General features: G+C 25.8%; 5 protein-coding genes across 6 annotated transcripts; 4 read left to right on the top strand and 1 right to left on the bottom strand.

The window, feature by feature from the left end:
• Window positions 1-29: 29 nt before the first annotated feature.
• Window positions 30-13358, bottom strand: LOC128667296 (adenine phosphoribosyltransferase-like). 2 transcript variants are annotated; one of them, XM_053736863.1, is made up of 4 exons: window positions 12182-12204; window positions 3936-4170; window positions 2984-3062; window positions 30-293 (listed from the first exon to the last, which is right to left on the bottom strand). In XM_053736863.1, exons 2-4 carry the CDS (start codon window positions 4134-4136, stop codon window positions 154-156), a joined length of 420 nt encoding a protein of 139 aa, XP_053592838.1. In that variant the 5' UTR covers window positions 4137-4170; window positions 12182-12204; the 3' UTR covers window positions 30-153. The 2 variants fall into 2 exon arrangements, with proteins under 2 accessions (XP_053592838.1, XP_053592839.1); XM_053736864.1 differs by lacking the exons at window positions 30-293; window positions 2984-3062; window positions 3936-4170 and adding exons at window positions 9229-9492; window positions 13131-13358 and having other exon boundaries at window positions 12182-12260.
• LOC128669056 (cyclin-T-like) lies at window positions 4628-5758 on the top strand. Its single transcript, XM_053743236.1, has one exon. The coding sequence runs from the start codon at window positions 4628-4630 to the stop codon at window positions 5756-5758; it is 1131 nt and encodes a 376-aa protein (XP_053599211.1).
• Window positions 8540-9140, top strand: LOC128667299 (uncharacterized). The gene is made up of 2 exons (XM_053736868.1): window positions 8540-8770; window positions 8838-9140. The coding sequence occupies exons 1-2, from the start codon at window positions 8629-8631 to the stop codon at window positions 9077-9079; spliced, it is 384 nt and encodes a 127-aa protein (XP_053592843.1). The 5' UTR covers window positions 8540-8628; the 3' UTR covers window positions 9080-9140.
• Window positions 13359-13822: 464 nt separating the features above from the next.
• Window positions 13823-14953, top strand: LOC128669055 (cyclin-T-like). Its single transcript, XM_053743235.1, has one exon. It carries the CDS (start codon window positions 13823-13825, stop codon window positions 14951-14953), a length of 1131 nt encoding a protein of 376 aa, XP_053599210.1.
• Window positions 14954-17742: 2789 nt separating this feature from the next.
• On the top strand, window positions 17743-18538 carry LOC128667369 (uncharacterized). Its single transcript, XM_053737069.1, has 2 exons — window positions 17743-17968; window positions 18036-18538. The coding sequence occupies exons 1-2, from the start codon at window positions 17827-17829 to the stop codon at window positions 18275-18277; spliced, it is 384 nt and encodes a 127-aa protein (XP_053593044.1). The 5' UTR covers window positions 17743-17826; the 3' UTR covers window positions 18278-18538.
• The last annotated feature ends 130 nt before the right edge of the window (window positions 18539-18668 follow it).

Genomic DNA, 18668 nt, shown 5'->3' with positions numbered 1-18668 from the left:
TATTTGAAATTTTTATAAAAAAAAAGTAATGAGATATTAATTTTTAATTTATTTAAAATTGAGATATAAATTGTAGAAAAAGACAATTGGTTATAAAAACATTTACATTGGAATGTAAATTTATAAAATTTATCACGAGATTAAATATTTTTATTAATTGTACTGGATTAATGAAAATACAGGTACTGATATTTTTGATCGGCCATTAAGTGAATTTAATTCCATTAATACAATGCACTCAACAACTTCGGCGCCAATCGCTTCAATTAATTTAATGGCAGCTGACATAGTTCCTGAAATTAAAAGCGCAAAGCATGAAACATAAATGAAATAAAATAAAATAAAAATCGTTAACATAAAATTTTCAAAAGAACACGGAAATAATTAAAAAAGTTTGTTATACAGTTTCGTCGCTTTTTCGAATAATTATATGGAATTTTTGAGCTCCTGTAATGGTCTTAAGCTTATTGTATAGCAAATCTAATGTTTCATTTGCTTCGAAATAAATAAAAACGTTTACTATAACTGCTTATGAATAGCATCAACTTTCACTTAATGCTTCTAAATCCCTACACAGAACAAAAATCTATTGAAATCAATTCATAATATGCAAGAAATACAAGTATATAGTGTCAATAATCGGTACTGATAATTATTTATAGCGAAAAAAAATTTATTTCAATTTTCAAAAATCGAAAAAAAAAAATAGTAATTATGGAAGGCCCATTACTGGACCGGGCTTAGAAGTTGCAGAATGGATAGAAGTTTAAGATAGAAAATTTTCAAGAAAATCGAAGGATACACCTTTTTTTGAAAACACAGTTGAAAACTTGAAATTCAAAAATCTCGATTAAAAACATTTCGTATATTTGTTTTATATTTTTTTTTTTTTTTTTTTTTTTTTTTTGTAAAGGCCATCTAAAAACGAAAATTTTGAAAAAAAAACATTGAATTTCGACCATTATTACGAAAGTTATCATCAAAAAACCATAAAAAGAGCGGTTTTTTCTAAAATTCGATATTTTTTGAACCATTCATCAAAAAAATCATAAAATTTACCAGCCTCTTTTGAGGAGTACTAAAAAATACCAAAAAATTAAGAAACTCGGAAAAATAAATTTTTGAAACCGTCCGATTTGGCGTGGAATGCTCCATATATATTTACAAACAATGTCTTGAATAAATTAAAAAATTAACGAAATTTGTTTGAAAATAGCAGCTGTTTAAAATTTTCAAAGTTATACAGTAGACTACCCGTTATATACCTGCTCTTCATAAGCTTCTTCCTCTCAATCGGGAGGTACTGAGTCCAAACAGCTTCCCCCATTAAACCACTCTGAGGAGTTTTGTACCAGAGAACCAGTTATAAGCCTCCGTTAAAATTGTCTAAATTATAAACTAACAATAGGAAAAAATAGACAAATTAATGATGGAAATTTACTATCTATGTTTCGCGGAGAATAATTTAATCATTATTATGCAAAATATAATTTACTGTTCATAATTATAATCATAAATTAAATTTAAAGCTTCTGTTACAACTGAAAAGTTTTATTGAGCATTATGTTTATCAATAAAATTATTATTTGTATGAAAATATAAGTATTTATTTTAGCGCTATAAGCACCAGAAAAATCAGGATAGTCGCGTATGTAACAAAATGTAAATATGACGTTTAAAATCATATAAAATAAAACAGGCTTATAACGAATAGTCGTGAACAAAACTAAACGTACGGTGGTAGAAAGACTGAAATTTCCAGAAAAATTTACCCCCCGTCATTTAGACCAGGCTTATGACGGGTTGTCGACTGTAAATAATAAAAAAAAAGGTCATTTGGCAGCCGAAATGGTAGTAGATTTCTTATTATTTATATATTTATTTTCAAGCTATCAAATAAAAATTAGTCAAAAAATTAAATTTTTTAGACGTTTTCCATATGAACTTCAAGGTTAAAAATTTATGTAAAGAATTTGTCAAAACGGCATGTGAAGAAACAAAAATTGAAGCTAATTAGATGAGCTTTAAAATACTTTCAATGATGATCCACATAAATTTTTGTTTTTAAGTAATTTATGGATAAATTAATAATAAATAATTTTGTATCTCAAATTTGAAAAATTAAAAATGTCTACAACTTCCAAACTAATCAACCGATTTAGCTTATTTTCAAATTTGACCAAACTATTGAACCAAAAAATATGTGTGTCAAGTTTCGTTTAAATCCGTTCAAAATCGTTTACGCTATCGCGACGACAAGGCTCAATATTTATAATTAATCATATAGTTGCGTTTGAACGTCATAATGAATAAACGGTTCATTTTTAGACAAAGTCATAAAAGTGTAATTTGAAGCTCATTTTATTAGCTACAAGATGTAATTAATGGAATTAACCTGCAACGTATTATTTATAAGATATTGAGAGTTAAAGCCGTAAAATTTTTTTTTTCAATTTTTTTAAAAAATCTGTCATTAATTTGTTCGAAAAAATTGTCGGAATGGAAAGTTAAATAACGAAAATTAAAGCTAATTTCATTAGCTTTCAGATACATTTAACAGAAATGAGCTGTCGCTTTTACGCTTTTAAATACGATTTTGTTTTTTGAAAACTTCGGATTGAAATAAAATCCGTATTCTCTCCCGATTTTCCACAGTGTAGTGATAACAAAATTTTTTAAATGCCCTTATACCTTTTCAATGGTATTTTCTACTAGGGTATGCCATTATCGTATCTGAAACGAGATTCATTTTTGAATTTACAGATAAAAATTAATGAATTAATAATAAATTATGGCAAAATTTTATAAAAATTTTATCATGAAGACAAATGTAATAATTAATTTATTTCTATTGAAATTTTGTCAAGTTAATTTTAATGTTTTTTTAGCTGCTTTCTTCAAACCAATGACTGAAAATTTAACAAAAATAGATATGTTTATATACGTAATTTCAATAAATCATAAATGAAATCAATTTTTTTACCTCCAGTCGCTAGTAGATCATCAACAATTAATACTTTTTTTCCTTTACTTATACTGTCTGTTTGGATTTCAACTGTAGCCTGAAAAATATCATTTTTTTGTAACCAACAATCACATATAAAATATCTTACAAAAGTATTCAAAACACTATATTAGAAATATATATTTTAAATACTTTACAATACTGATAAATATAATGGTGCAATTTATAAGCTTGAGACTTTTGACTTTTTCATTTTCGTTTATCAAAAAAGTTTTTTTTTTAAATATTATTACTAATTGTATATATTTAGGTATTTGTGTGGAAGTGGGGGCCATGACAATTTTCAAAGTTCCAAGTGCTTGCAGATTAAATTTTCTGTATGAGTTTATGTCTCTAACACTAGATATCTATCCGAACCTTGTAACTAATGTGTACAAAATTGGTAAGAATAACACAAAATCATGTTGATTTTCAAAAATTAATTTTTTTCTCATAATAATAATAATGTAATTTATTACAGCCGTAAGATGGACGGTGGCGATAGGAAGGTCTATCTAAGAGTTACAAATAATTTTTGAACTCTTGTAATAGTGAAAATCAGCATATTTGTATTATTTCAATATTTTTAAGGTGTTTTGGTGGTTGACTTGAGAGTCAATATATAGAATGAATAGAAAAATATGTCAAATAGTGCAGTGCAGCACGGAACTGAAAAATTTCAAAGAAAAATCCAAAATATGAGCATTTTCATACCATAGACATACACTTATACAATACCAACGCTTAATAAACATCTAATTAAGCAAATGTAACTTCAATCCGCCGACAAATGCTTCCGGTTGAAATTGGAATCAAAGCCATTGGTCTACTTTTGGTTTTTTGCTCTTTAAAATACATGTTGACCCCACTTATAAACATATACCTATATTTAAATATAATACTATAACTTAATAATAAAAATTAAATTTACCTCACCATACTCTAAAGTATAACTCTCGCGTTTAATATTTCCTGGTAATTTTCCTTTCTTTCTGATAGGAACAAAAGGTTTTCCGAGCTCAGTACTTAATATTGGTCCTAAAAGAAAACCACGTGAATCCAATCCTACGATTACATCAACATTTTTCAATGATTTAACATGATCAATAAGTAAATCATTCATCGCACGCATAGCTGTCACATTTTGATAAACTCCAAATATGTCCCTATATGAGAAAATTTTCAATTCATTATTTGAGAGCCCGACATAAATATTTAATTACGAACTTAATTATTTGCCATCAGGTCTTTAGCTTGTTCATAGAAATGTTAATTACTTTAATACCTGAATATTCAAACACTTATGATTATAATATTTATAGTCATTAGTCTAATAACCTTTTCTACCTCAGGTACATTTCTTCAGCCCTCAACTATTACTTTCTAATTACCCCCATACACATTGTTGCTACAATTTCATTGGGATAAAATCTTAAATGGCTTTGTTATAAAATCCCTTAAATTTCAGTGTCTCGTCAATATTTTGTCATTTTATTCTCGAACTCAATGTCCTACAGTTCGCTTGAGAATAAATAAAAAGTTTACGGAAAAATAAAATTGTGCGATTTTAGAAGTGAATAAGCTATTTCAGTGTGAAATAATAAAGTGTACAGTGAAGTTAATATGGCTCAAAAGTGGTATTTTAGCAAAGAAGAGTTAAAGAATTCTCCGAGTTTCAAAGATGGTGTAAGTACTGAAAAAGAACTGGACCACAAACAACAAGCTGCTTACTTAATGAATGATTTGGGCAAGCGGCTAAAATTGTCGGAAGTCTGTACGCATACAGCTACAGTGTACATGCACCGTTTTTACACTCAACATTCATTGTCGAAATTTCATCGTTATGAAATGGCAATGACGGCAATTTTCGTGGCGGCAAAGGTTCAAGAAGAGCCACAAAAATTGAAAGACGTTATCAATGCTTTTTATCGCTGCTTGAAAAAAGACATGAACTATCAACTGGACACCACTGCTGCCGAGTACCAGGATCATGTCAAGACTATAATATTAAATGAACGCATCCTTTTAGCCACATTAGGATTCAGGATGGGAGTGAATCATCCACATAAGTATATTATGAAATTCTGCCAAGAAATCAACGCTTGTAAAGAACTATGCAAGATTTTTCTGCAGATGGCGACCAACACCTTGCAGATGACGTCAATGTGCGTCAAATACAAACCGGCAGTCGTGGCGGCGTTTTGCATATATTTAACTATTCGATCCTCGCAATGGAAAATTCCAGAAGTCTTGGATGGAAATCCTTGGTTTTGGTTGCTGGATCGGAAAGTGACGTTTGATCTGCTGATTAAGATGGACAGGGAGTTCAAGGAAATATTAAATAAAATTTCACCTAGAATAAAAAACCGGGTGATGCGTTTATTTAAAAATCCAACTGGCCAATTGATTTTAATGAATCGAAAAGAGAGATGCTCCAGTTCATCGGATCAGGAGAATGTTTTGGCTAAAGCTGAAATTAGGAAGTCAAGTAGACGAAAGATCAGCTATCACGAGTATCTTGACAGACTGACGAAGAAAAAATCTGCTAATTCAGATGGGTCGTCGGTATCTTCACCTGAAGCTGAAGAAATACAAGATAATTCTGTGGGAAGTACGAGTAGTCAACTTATGCCTGTAACTACAGCAGATGTGGAAGTAAGAATTGGAGCTATCGGAAACTACAGCTATAAACGTAAACATGATGATGATACGGGCAGTATTTTTGTTCCTGTTAAAAAACGTAAGTTGTCATAGTTCTAATAAGACAACGTAATAATGATTGTAATTATTTGTAAATAATCGTTTATCATCCGATAATTTAATTTTATAAAATATTACTTGAGATTTGATTAATTTTATAAATATAATGTTAAGTATCTAATGTAAATGTGGTAAATTTTGATTGTATAAATTAATCATAATTGTGTATTAAAAGTTCACTTTTTTAGTTAATAAGCTTAGTATAATTCTTGTAAATAATTAATAAATAAATAATAAAATTTTAATTATTAAATAATCAATTACAATATAAATAAAAATTAAATCATAATATATTTAAAATTAATTACTAAATGAAAATATGATATATGTAAAAATTTGTATAAGACTTAAAAGTTGTGCAAATAAAACTATTTTATTATTATTATTATATTTAAAATTAATTATAATTACACCATAGGCTTAATCCTGTTTTTTGTAAAATAAAAAATTAAAAAAAAAGAAATACTCATTTTTTTTATTTATCAATAGTTTTTAGTTTAATATCATTCATTATTTTATAAAGTAATTTAATTTTATGGCTAATAAGTAATTTTCATAAATTTAAAATTTTTATATATCTTTTTATAAACGTAGAATAAGAAACAAAAATGTTATTATTACATCATGCAGAATAGACATTTGCCTATTAAAAAATAATCAAATTGCATTTGTTCATAGTGAAAATATTAACAATTATTAAATAATATTAACTTAATAAAACGGGTTTGAATGTTGCAAACATCAGACAAATTTGAAATTGTAAATAAATAAGATATATAATTACAAAAATAATATTTACAAAAAAAGCACTATTAATTTCAAAATTTTTTGAATTTACATTTTTTAAAATTTTATATTATTAATTATTTACTCGATTTATTAATAATTTTGAATTTGTCTGATGTCTGCTATATCACGCCCATAATGTAAAATGTATTTAAAATTTTTAAATTATTGAAAATTCAATGAAAATAAATATTTTGAACTAAAGAATAGAAACAAAATAAATCATTTGAGGTTTTATTAAAAAAATAATTTAAAAAAAAAAAACTAAAAACAAAAATTTATTTTTTATGATTTAAATTAGAGTTTATCTATACTTAATCTATTTTTTATAACAATTATAAATACTGCATTAAATATTAGGGCTCCAGTAATAATTAATATTGTACTTGATTTAGTCAGTCAATAAAACTCACCGTTAATGTCTATCGATAACATTAATATGATTGGCTATTCCGGTACTGGGCACGGGTTCATTTTTGTGCACCAATAGACGAACAGTAAAATTAATATAATAATACTATTTTTTTTCATATTTGTAATATGTTTTCTTGAATTTTATGTCATTCAAGATGCATATACGAAAAAAAAAAAAAATTATTGAAAAGTAATTCTATGCATTTTCTATAAGCTTAAGACCATTGACTGATTTCTTAGCAAAACCATTAAGAGACATAAAAAAGTCATTAATCCGAGACTATTGCTCTAATTAACATTTTTTTTTTTTTTTCATATTTTAAATATTTTCTAAAATCTATTTTATATCTTATTTTGTAACTAAAATATTAAAGTTTTAAATAAAGAAAATTTTATTTAATTTTAGCGCGTATGAGTTAAAATATAATATAATGATCATCAAATCGTTCCGGTATTGGGTCTTGTACCGGTATTGAGGCATTTACACGGAAAAAAATGATGCTCAAAATTTAAATAGTTTGTAGTTTATTTTCGACTTAAAATTAGTATTCTCGATACTAATATCAAACCAGGATCATTATATATATATATATTACAAAATGGCTATTATTTATATTAAAATTTGATACACATAGAAAAGCAAAATTTGTAATTTCGTATATTAAAATTAATATGAAAAAGAATTGATAAATTGGTTAAATCTGCAGTTATTACTATTTTAATAAACATAGAAAAATTTAAAAAATGAGGAACCGAAAAATTAGTAAACGTACTTATTAATATATAAAGATCTAGTATACGAATTTTTCATTTTATTATTTACCACTTATTCGATATATGTATATAATAAATTAATTTATAATAATGAATAAATATAATTTTATATTAATTATTAGTCAATGGGATAGAATTTATAAAATAAGACTTAAAAATTTTCGGTATTTTTATGAGCGAATAATCAGTATCTAGTATACTAAGTTCTCATTTTATTATTTACCACTTATTCGATTTATGTATATTGTAAATTAATTTATAATGATGAATAAATGATATTTTAAGGTAATAATTGATCAGTGATATCGAATTTATAAAATAAGAGTTAGTAACTTTTGAAATTTTCGGCCGAAAAAATCAGTATCTAAGATACCAATTTTTAGTTTGACCAATCATTACTTTTTAATAGATTATGCCATAAATTAATAAACTCTCACTCATATGTCACGTATTATACCTAAAAGTAATAATATTTACTTACTTTTTGAAATAATTGATAGTAATTTTTAGGAATCTACAAAAATTAGTAAACTACTTTGCATTAAACATATAATAGTACTAATTATTGATAACAGACTCCACATTTTACTGTTATTTTTTAATTTTTAATATTCTGTTTTTTCTGTGATACCATAATAAGAGTTAAAGAATAAAATTAAATTCAAAATTTATTATTCGATGAATTTTTTTAAATTTTTATAATCGAGGCGATCACACGCTCCCCTAATTATTTATTTTTTAATTTTAGTACTTGCAATTTAATATACTGAAATAATTTTTTTTTTTGTTTTTTTTTTAGAGAAACATTCTGTGCATTACCACCAGATGGACCATATCCATTATTTTTATTCGAAGAATATCCTAAATTTATTATTGAAAATAAAGAAAAAATGACTGAGTTGATTAATTTAAGAGAAGAAGAAATAACTTTACGTAAAAAACGACAAGAAGTGTTGGAGAATATTGAGAAAAAAAGATTAGAAGATGAAAAGGACAATTTTATCAAAGAAGTTCAAAACCAGAGACTTCGAGGTATTGATAATTTATCATCATTATTTTTAAAGATTTTTGATAAAAATAAATTTTATTATTTGTTTAGAATTACAACGATGTTATAATGAGCAGCTTCGAGTATCTGAAGCCTCAGTTGCTAGTGAACGTCAAAAACTCTATCGACAATTGCCACTGAGCGAAAGTATAAATCTCACAGAAATTAATTCTGCGAGTGATGAATTTAATTCACGATCAAGAGTTAACTCTTACAATAAACTACGAAATGATGTGGAGGCACTTGAAGAAGAAGTTGGAGAATTTTTAAAAACTATTAAGTGTAAAAGATAGAGACATTATATAATATTTTATTTAATCTAACGGTAAATAAATTAAATATGTTTTTTTGTTTTTAATCAAACAGTTAATCATGTAAATTATTTTTTTAAGTAATGATTTTGTTGACTGATTTATTTGAAATTTTTATAAAAAAAAAGTAATGAGATATTAATTTTTAATTTATTTAAAATTGAGATATAAATTGTAGAAAAAGACAATTGGTTATAAAAACATTTACATTGGAATGTAAATTTATAAAATTTATCACGAGATTAAATATTTTTATTAATTGTACTGGATTAATGAAAATACAGGTACTGATATTTTTGATCGGCCATTAAGTGAATTTAATTCCATTAATACAATGCACTCAACAACTTCGGCGCCAATCGCTTCAATTAATTTAATGGCAGCTGACATAGTTCCTGAAATTAAAAGCGCAAAGCATGAAACATAAATGAAATAAAATAAAATAAAAATCGTTAACATAAAATTTTCAAAAGAACACGGAAATAATTAAAAAAGTTTGTTATACAGTTTCGTCGCTTTTTCGAATAATTATATGGAATTTTTGAGCTCCTGTAATGGTCTTAAGCTTATTGTATAGCAAATCTAATGTTTCATTTGCTTCGAAATAAATAAAAACGTTTACTATAACTGCTTATGAATAGCATCAACTTTCACTTAATGCTTCTAAATCCCTACACAGAACAAAAATCTATTGAAATCAATTCATAATATGCAAGAAATACAAGTATATAGTGTCAATAATCGGTACTGATAATTATTTATAGCGAAAAAAAATTTATTTCAATTTTCAAAAATCGAAAAAAAAAAATAGTAATTATGGAAGGCCCATTACTGGACCGGGCTTAGAAGTTGCAGAATGGATAGAAGTTTAAGATAGAAAATTTTCAAGAAAATCGAAGGATACACCTTTTTTTGAAAACACAGTTGAAAACTTGAAATTCAAAAATCTCGATTAAAAACATTTCGTATATTTGTTTTATATTTTTTTTTTTTTTTTTTTTTTTTTTTGTAAAGGCCATCTAAAAACGAAAATTTTGAAAAAAAAACATTGAATTTCGACCATTATTACGAAAGTTATCATCAAAAAACCATAAAAAGAGCGGTTTTTTCTAAAATTCGATATTTTTTGAACCATTCATCAAAAAAATCATAAAATTTACCAGCCTCTTTTGAGGAGTACTAAAAAATACCAAAAAATTAAGAAACTCGGAAAAATAAATTTTTGAAACCGTCCGATTTGGCGTGGAATGCTCCATATATATTTACAAACAATGTCTTGAATAAATTAAAAAATTAACGAAATTTGTTTGAAAATAGCAGCTGTTTAAAATTTTCAAAGTTATACAGTAGACTACCCGTTATATACCTGCTCTTCATAAGCTTCTTCCTCTCAATCGGGAGGTACTGAGTCCAAACAGCTTCCCCCATTAAACCACTCTGAGGAGTTTTGTACCAGAGAACCAGTTATAAGCCTCCGTTAAAATTGTCTAAATTATAAACTAACAATAGGAAAAAATAGACAAATTAATGATGGAAATTTACTATCTATGTTTCGCGGAGAATAATTTAATCATTATTATGCAAAATATAATTTACTGTTCATAATTATAATCATAAATTAAATTTAAAGCTTCTGTTACAATTGAAAAGTTTTATTGAGCATTATGTTTATCAATAAAATTATTATTTTTATGAAAATATAAGTATTTATTTTAGCGCTATAAGCACCAGAAAAATCAGGATAGTCGCGTATGTAACAAAATGTAAATATGACGTTTAAAATCATATAAAATAAAACAGGCTTATAACGAATAGTCGTGAACAAAACTAAACGTACGGTGGTAGAAAGACTGAAATTTCCAGAAAAATTTACCCCCCGTCATTTAGACCAGGCTTATGACGGGTTGTCGACTGTAAATAATAAAAAAAAAGGTCATTTGGCAGCCGAAATGGTAGTAGATTTCTTATTATTTATATATTTATTTTCAAGCTATCAAATAAAAATTAGTCAAAAAATTAAATTTTTTAGACGTTTTCCATATGAACTTCAAGGTTAAAAATTTATGTAAAGAATTTGTCAAAACGGCATGTGAAGAAACAAAAATTGAAGCTAATTAGATGAGCTTTAAAATACTTTCAATGATGATCCACATAAATTTTTGTTTTTAAGTAATTTATGGATAAATTAATAATAAATAATTTTGTATGTCAAATTTGAAAAATTAAAAATGTCTACAACTTCCAAACTAATCAACCGATTTAGCTTATTTTCAAATTTGACCAAACTATTGAACCAAAAAATATGTGTGTCAAGTTTCGTTTAAATCCGTTCAAAATCGTTTACGCTATCGCGACGACAAGGCTCAATATTTATAATTAATCATATAGTTGCGTTTGAACGTCATAATGAATAAACGGTTCATTTTTAGACAAAGTCATAAAAGTGTAATTTGAAGCTCATTTTATTAGCTACAAGATGTAATTAATGGAATTAACCTGCAACGTATTATTTATAAGATATTGAGAGTTAAAGCCGTAAAATTTTTTTTTTCAATTTTTTTAAAAAATCTGTCATTAATTTGTTCAAAAAAATTGTCGGAATGGAAAGTTAAATAACGAAAATTAAAGCTAATTTCATTAGCTTTCAGATACATTTAACAGAAATGAGCTGTCGCTTTTACGCTTTTAAATACGATTTTGTTTTTTGAAAACTTCGGATTGAAATAAAATCCGTATTCTCTCCCGATTTTCCACAGTGTAGTGATAACAAAATTTTTTAAATGCCCTTATACCTTTTCAATGGTATTTTCTACTAGGGTATGCCATTATCGTATCTGAAACGAGATTCATTTTTGAATTTCCAGATAAAAATTAATGAATTAATAATAAATTATGGCAAAATTTTATAAAAATTTTATCATGAAGACAAATGTAATAATTAATTTATTTCTATTGAAATTTTGTCAAGTTAATTTTAATGTTTTTTTAGCTGCTTTCTTCAAACCAATGACTGAAAATTTAACAAAAATAGATATGTTTATATACGTAATTTCAATAAATCATAAATGAAATCAATTTTTTTACCTCCAGTCGCTAGTAGATCATCAACAATTAATACTTTTTTTCCTTTACTTATACTGTCTGTTTGGATTTCAACTGTAGCCTGAAAAATATCATTTTTTTGTAACCAACAATCACATATAAAATATCTTACAAAAGTATTCAAAACACTATATTAGAAATATATATTTTAAATACTTTACAATACTGATAAATATAATGGTGCAATTTATAAGCTTGAGACTTTTGACTTTTTCATTTTCGTTTATCAAAAAAGTTTTTTTTTTAAATATTATTACTAATTGTATATATTTAGGTATTTGTGTGGAAGTGGGGGCCATGACAATTTTCAAAGTTCCAAGTGCTTGCAGATTAAATTTTCTGTATGAGTTTATGTCTCTAACACTAGATATCTATCCGAACCTTGTAACTAATGTGTACAAAATTGGTAAGAATAACACAAAATCATGTTGATTTTCAAAAATTAATTTTTTTCTCATAATAATAATGTAATTTATTACAGCCGTAAGATGGACGGTGGCGATAGGAAGGTCTATCTAAGAGTTACAAATAATTTTTGAACTCTTGTAATAGTGAAAATCAGCATATTTGTATTATTTCAATATTTTTAAGGTGTTTTGGTGGTTGACTTGAGAGTCAATATATAGAATGAATAGAAAAATATGTCAAATAGTGCAGTGCAGCACGGAACTGAAAAATTTCAAAGAAAAATCCAAAATATGAGCATTTTCATACCATAGACATACACTTATACAATACCAACGCTTAATAAACATCTAATTAAGCAAATGTAACTTCAATCCGCCGACAAATGCTTCCGGTTGAAATTGGAATCAAAGCCATTGGTCTACTTTTGGTTTTTTGCTCTTTAAAATACATGTTGACCCCACTTATAAACATATACCTATATTTAAATATAATACTATAACTTAATAATAAAAATTAAATTTACCTCACCATACTCTAAAGTATAACTCTCGCGTTTAATATTTCCTGGTAATTTTCCTTTCTTTCTGATAGGAACAAAAGGTTTTCCGAGCTCAGTACTTAATATTGGTCCTAAAAGAAAACCACGTGAATCCAATCCTACGATTACATCAACATTTTTCAATGATTTAACATGATCAATAAGTAAATCATTCATCGCGCGCATAGCTGTCACATTTTGATAAACTCCAAATATGTCCCTATATGAGAAAATTTTCAATTCATTATTTGAGAGCCCGACATAAATATTTAATTACGAACTTAATTATTTGCCATCAGGTCTTTAGCTTGTTCATAGAAATGTTAATTACTTTAATACCTGAATATTCAAACACTTATGATTATAATATTTATAGTCATTAGTATAATAACCTTTTCTACCTCAGGTACATTTCTTCAGCCCTCAACTATTACTTTCTAATTACCCCCATACACATTGTTGCTACAATTTCATTGGGACAAAATCTTAAATGGCTTTGTTATAAAATCCCTTAAATTTCAGTGTCTCGTCAATATTTTATCATTTTATTCTCGAACTCAATGTCCTACAGTTCGCTTGAGAATAAATAAAAAGTTTACGGAAAAATAAAATTGTGCGATTTTAGAAGTGAATAAGCTATTTCAGTGTGAAATAATAAAGTGTACAGTGAAGTTAATATGGCTCAAAAGTGGTATTTTAGCAAAGAAGAGTTGAAGAATTCTCCGAGTTTCAAAGATGGTGTAAGTACTGAAAAAGAACTGGACCACAAACAACAAGCTGCTTACTTGATTAATGATTTGGGCAAGCGGCTAAAATTGTCGGAAGTCTGTACGCATACAGCTACAGTGTACATGCACCGTTTTTACACTCAACATTCATTGTCGAAATTTCATCGTTATGAAATGGCAATGACGGCAATTTTCGTGGCGGCAAAGGTTCAAGAAGAGCCACAAAAATTGAAAGACGTTATCAATGCTTTTTATCGCTGCTTGAAAAAAGACATGAACTATCAACTGGACACCACTGCTGCCGAGTACCAGGATCATGTCAAGACTATAATATTAAATGAACGCATCCTTTTAGCCACATTAGGATTCAGGATGGGAGTGAATCATCCACATAAGTATATTATGAAATTCTGCCAAGAAATCAACGCGTGTAAAGAACTATGTAAGATTTTTCTGCAGGTGGCGACCAACACCTTGCAGATGACGTCAATGTGCGTCAAATACAAACCGGCAGTCGTGGCGGCGTTTTGCATATATTTAACTATTCGATCCTCGCAATGGAAAATTCCAGAAGTCTTGGATGGAAATCCTTGGTTTTGGTTGCTGGATCGGAAAGTGACGTTTGATCTGCTGATTAAGATGGACAGGGAGTTCAAGGAAATATTAAATAAAATTTCACCTAGAATAAAAAACCGGGTGATGCGTTTATTTAAAAATCCAACTGGCCAATTGATTTTAATGAATCGAAAAGAGAGATGCTCCAGTTCATCGGATCAGGAGAATGTTTCGGCTAAAGCTGAAATTAGGAAGTCAAGTAGACGAAAGATCAGCTATCACGAGTATCTTGACAGACTGACGAAGAAAAAATCTGCTAATTCAGATGGGTCGTCGGTATCTTCACCTGAAGCTGAAGAAATACAAGATAATTCTGTGGGAAGTACGAGTAGTCAACTTATGCCTGTAACTACAGCAGATGTGGAAGTAAGAATTGGAGCTATCGGAAACTACAGCTATAAACGTAAACATGATGATGATACGGGCAGTATTTTTGTTCCTGTTAAAAAACGTAAGTTGTCATAGTTCTAATAAGACAACGTAATAATGATTGTAATTATTTGTAAATAATCGTTTATCATCCGATAATTTAATTTTATAAAATATTACTTGAGATTTGATTAATTTTATAAATAGAATGTTAAGTATCTAATGTAAATGTGGTAAATTTTGATTGTATAAATTAATCATAATTGTGTATTAAAAGTTCACTTTTTTAGTTAATAAGCTTAGTATAATTCTTGTAAATAATTAATAAATAAATAATAAAATTTTAATTATTAAATAATCAATTACAATATAAATAAAAATTAAATCATAATATATTTAAAATTAATTACTAAATGAAAATATGATATATGTAAAAATTTGTATAAGACTTAAAAGTTGTGCAAATAAAACTATTTTATTATTATTATTATATTTAAAATTAATTATAATTACACCATAGGCTTAATCCTGTTTTTTGTAAAATAAAAAATTAAAAAAAAAGAAATACTCATTTTTTTTATTTATCAATAGTTTTTAGTTTAATATCATTCATTATTTTATAAAGTAATTTAATTTTATGGCTAATAAGTAATTTTCATAAATTTAAAATTTTTATATATCTTTTTATAAACGTAGAATAAGAAACAAAAATGTTATTATTACATCATGCAGAATAGACATTTGCCTATTAAAAAATAATCAAATTGCATTTGTTCATAGTGAAAATATTAACAATTATTAAATAATATTAACTTAATAAAACGGGTTTGAATGTTGCAAACATCAGACAAATTTGAAATTGTAAATAAATAAGATATATAATTACAAAAATAATATTTACAAAAAAAGCACTATTAATTTCAAAATTTTTTGAATTTACATTTTTTAAAATTTTATATTATTAATTATTTACTCGATTTATTAATAATTTTGAATTTGTCTGATGTCTGCTATATCACGCCCATAATGTAAAATGTATTTAAAATTTTTAAATGATTGAAAATTCAATGAAAATAAATATTTTGAACTAAAGAATAGAAACAAAATAAATCATTTGAGGTTTTATTAAAAAAATAATTTAAAAAAAAAAAAACTAAAAACAAAAATTTATTTTTTATGATTTAAATTAGAGTTTATCTATATTTAATCTATTTTTTATAACAATTATAAATACTGCATTAAATATTAGGGCTCCAGTAATAATTAATATTGTACTTGATTTAGTCAGTCAATAAAACTCACCGTTAATGTCTATCGATAACATTAATATGATTGGCTATTCCGGTACTGGGCACGGGTTCATTTTTGTGCACCAATAGACGAACAGTAAAATTAATATAATAATACTATTTTTTTCATATTTTTAATATGTTTTCTTGAATTTTATGTCATTCAAGATGCATATACGAAAAAAAAAAAAAATTATTGAAAAGTAATTCTATGCATTTTCTATAAGCTTAAGACCATTGACTGATTTCTTAGCAAAACCATTAAGAGACATAAAAAAGTCATTAATCCGAGACTATTGCTCTAATTAACATTTTTTTTTTTTTTTTTCATATTTTAAATATTTTCTAAAATCTATTTTATATCTTATTTTGTAACTAAAATATTAAAGTTTTAAATAAAGAAAATTTTATTTAATTTTAGCGCGTATGAGTTAAAATATAATATAATGATCATCAAGTCGTTCCGGTATTGGGTCTTGTACCGGTATTGAGGCATTTACACGGAAAAAAATGATGCTCAAAATTTAAATAGTTTGTAGTTTATTTTCGACTTAAAATTAGTATTCTCGATACTAATATCAAACCAGGATCATTATATATATATATATTACAAAATGGCTATTATTTATATTAAAATTTGATACACATAGAAAAGCAAAATTTGTAATTTCGTATATTAAAATTAATATGAAAAAGAATTGATAAATTGGTTAAATCTGCAGTTATTACTATTTTAATAAACATAGAAAAATTTAAAAAATGAGGAACCGAAAAATTAGTAAACGTACTTATTAATATATAAAGATCTAGTATACGAATTTTTCATTTTATTATTTACCACTTATTCGATATATGTATATAATAAATTAATTTATAATAATGAATAAATATAATTTTATATTAATTATTAGTCAATGGGATAGAATTTATAAAATAAGACTTAAAAATTTTCGGTATTTTTATGAGCGAATAATCAGTATCTAGTATACTAAGTTCTCATTTTATTATTTACCACTTATTCGATTTATGTATATTGTAAATTAATTTATAATGATGAATAAATGATATTTTAAGGTAATAATTGATCAGTGATATCGAATTTATAAAATAAGAGTTAGTAACTTTTGAAATTTTCGGCCGAAAAAATCAGTATCTAAGATACCAATTTTTAGTTTGACCAATCATTACTTTTTAATAGATTATGCCATAAATTAATAAACTCTCACTCATATGTCACGTATTATACCTAAAAGTAATAATATTTACTTACTTTTTGAAATAATTGATAGTAATTTTTAGGAATCTACAAAAATTAGTAAACTACTTTGCATTAAACATATAATAGTACTAATTATTGATAACAGACTCCACATTTTACTGTTATTTTTTAATTTTTAATATTCTGTTTTTTCTGTGATACCATAATAAGAGTTAAAGAATAAAATTAAATTCAAAATTTATTATTCGATGAATTTTTTTAAATTTTTATAATCGAGGCGATCACACGCTCCCCTAATTATTTATTTTTTAATTTTAGTACTTGCAATTTAATATACTGAAATAATTTTTTTTTTTTGTTTTTTTTTTAGAGAAACATTCTGTGCATTACCACCAGATGGACCATATCCATTATTTTTATTCGAAGAATATCCTAAATTTATTATTGAAAATAAAGAAAAAATGACTGAGTTGATTAATTTAAGAGAAGAAGAAATAACTTTACGTAAAAAACGACAAGAAGTGTTGGAGAATATTGAGAAAAAAAGATTAGAAGATGAAAAGGACAATTTTATCAAAGAAGTTCAAAACCAGAGACTTCGAGGTATTGATAATTTATCATCATTATTTTTAAAGATTTTTGATAAAAATAAATTTTATTATTTGTTTAGAATTACAACGATGTTATAATGAGCAGCTTCGAGTATCTGAAGCCTCAGTTGCTAGTGAACGTCAAAAACTCTATCGACAATTGCCACTGAGCGAAAGTATAAATCTCACAGAAATTAATTCTGCGAGTGATGAATTTAATTCACGATCAAGAGTTAACTCTTACAATAAACTACGAAATGATGTGGAGGCACTTGAAGAAGAAGTTGGAGAATTTTTAAAAACTATTAAGTGTAAAAGATAGAGACATTATATAATATTTTATTTAATCTAACGGTAAATAAATTAAATATGTTTTTTTGTTTTTAATCAAACAGTTAATCATGTAAATTATTTTTTTAAGTAATGATTTTGTTGACTGATTTATTTGAAATTTTTATAAAAAAAAAGTAATGAGATATTAATTTTTAATTTATTTAAAATTGAGATATAAATTGTAGAAAAAGACAATTGGTTATAAAAACATTTACATTGGAATGTAAATTTATAAAATTTATCACGAGATTAAATATTTTTATTAATTGTACTGGATTAATGAAAATACAGGTACTGATATTTTTGATCGGCCATTAAGTGAATTTAATTCCATTAATACAATGCACTCAACAACTTCGGCGCCAATCGCTTCAATTAAT

Source organism: Microplitis demolitor, chromosome 2 (assembly GCF_026212275.2).
Source record: "Microplitis demolitor isolate Queensland-Clemson2020A chromosome 2, iyMicDemo2.1a, whole genome shotgun sequence".
NCBI lineage: Eukaryota > Metazoa > Arthropoda > Insecta > Hymenoptera > Braconidae > Microplitis > Microplitis demolitor.
The sequence above is the reverse complement of the archived record's forward strand: the minus strand, read 5'-3'. Positions and strand labels throughout refer to the sequence as shown.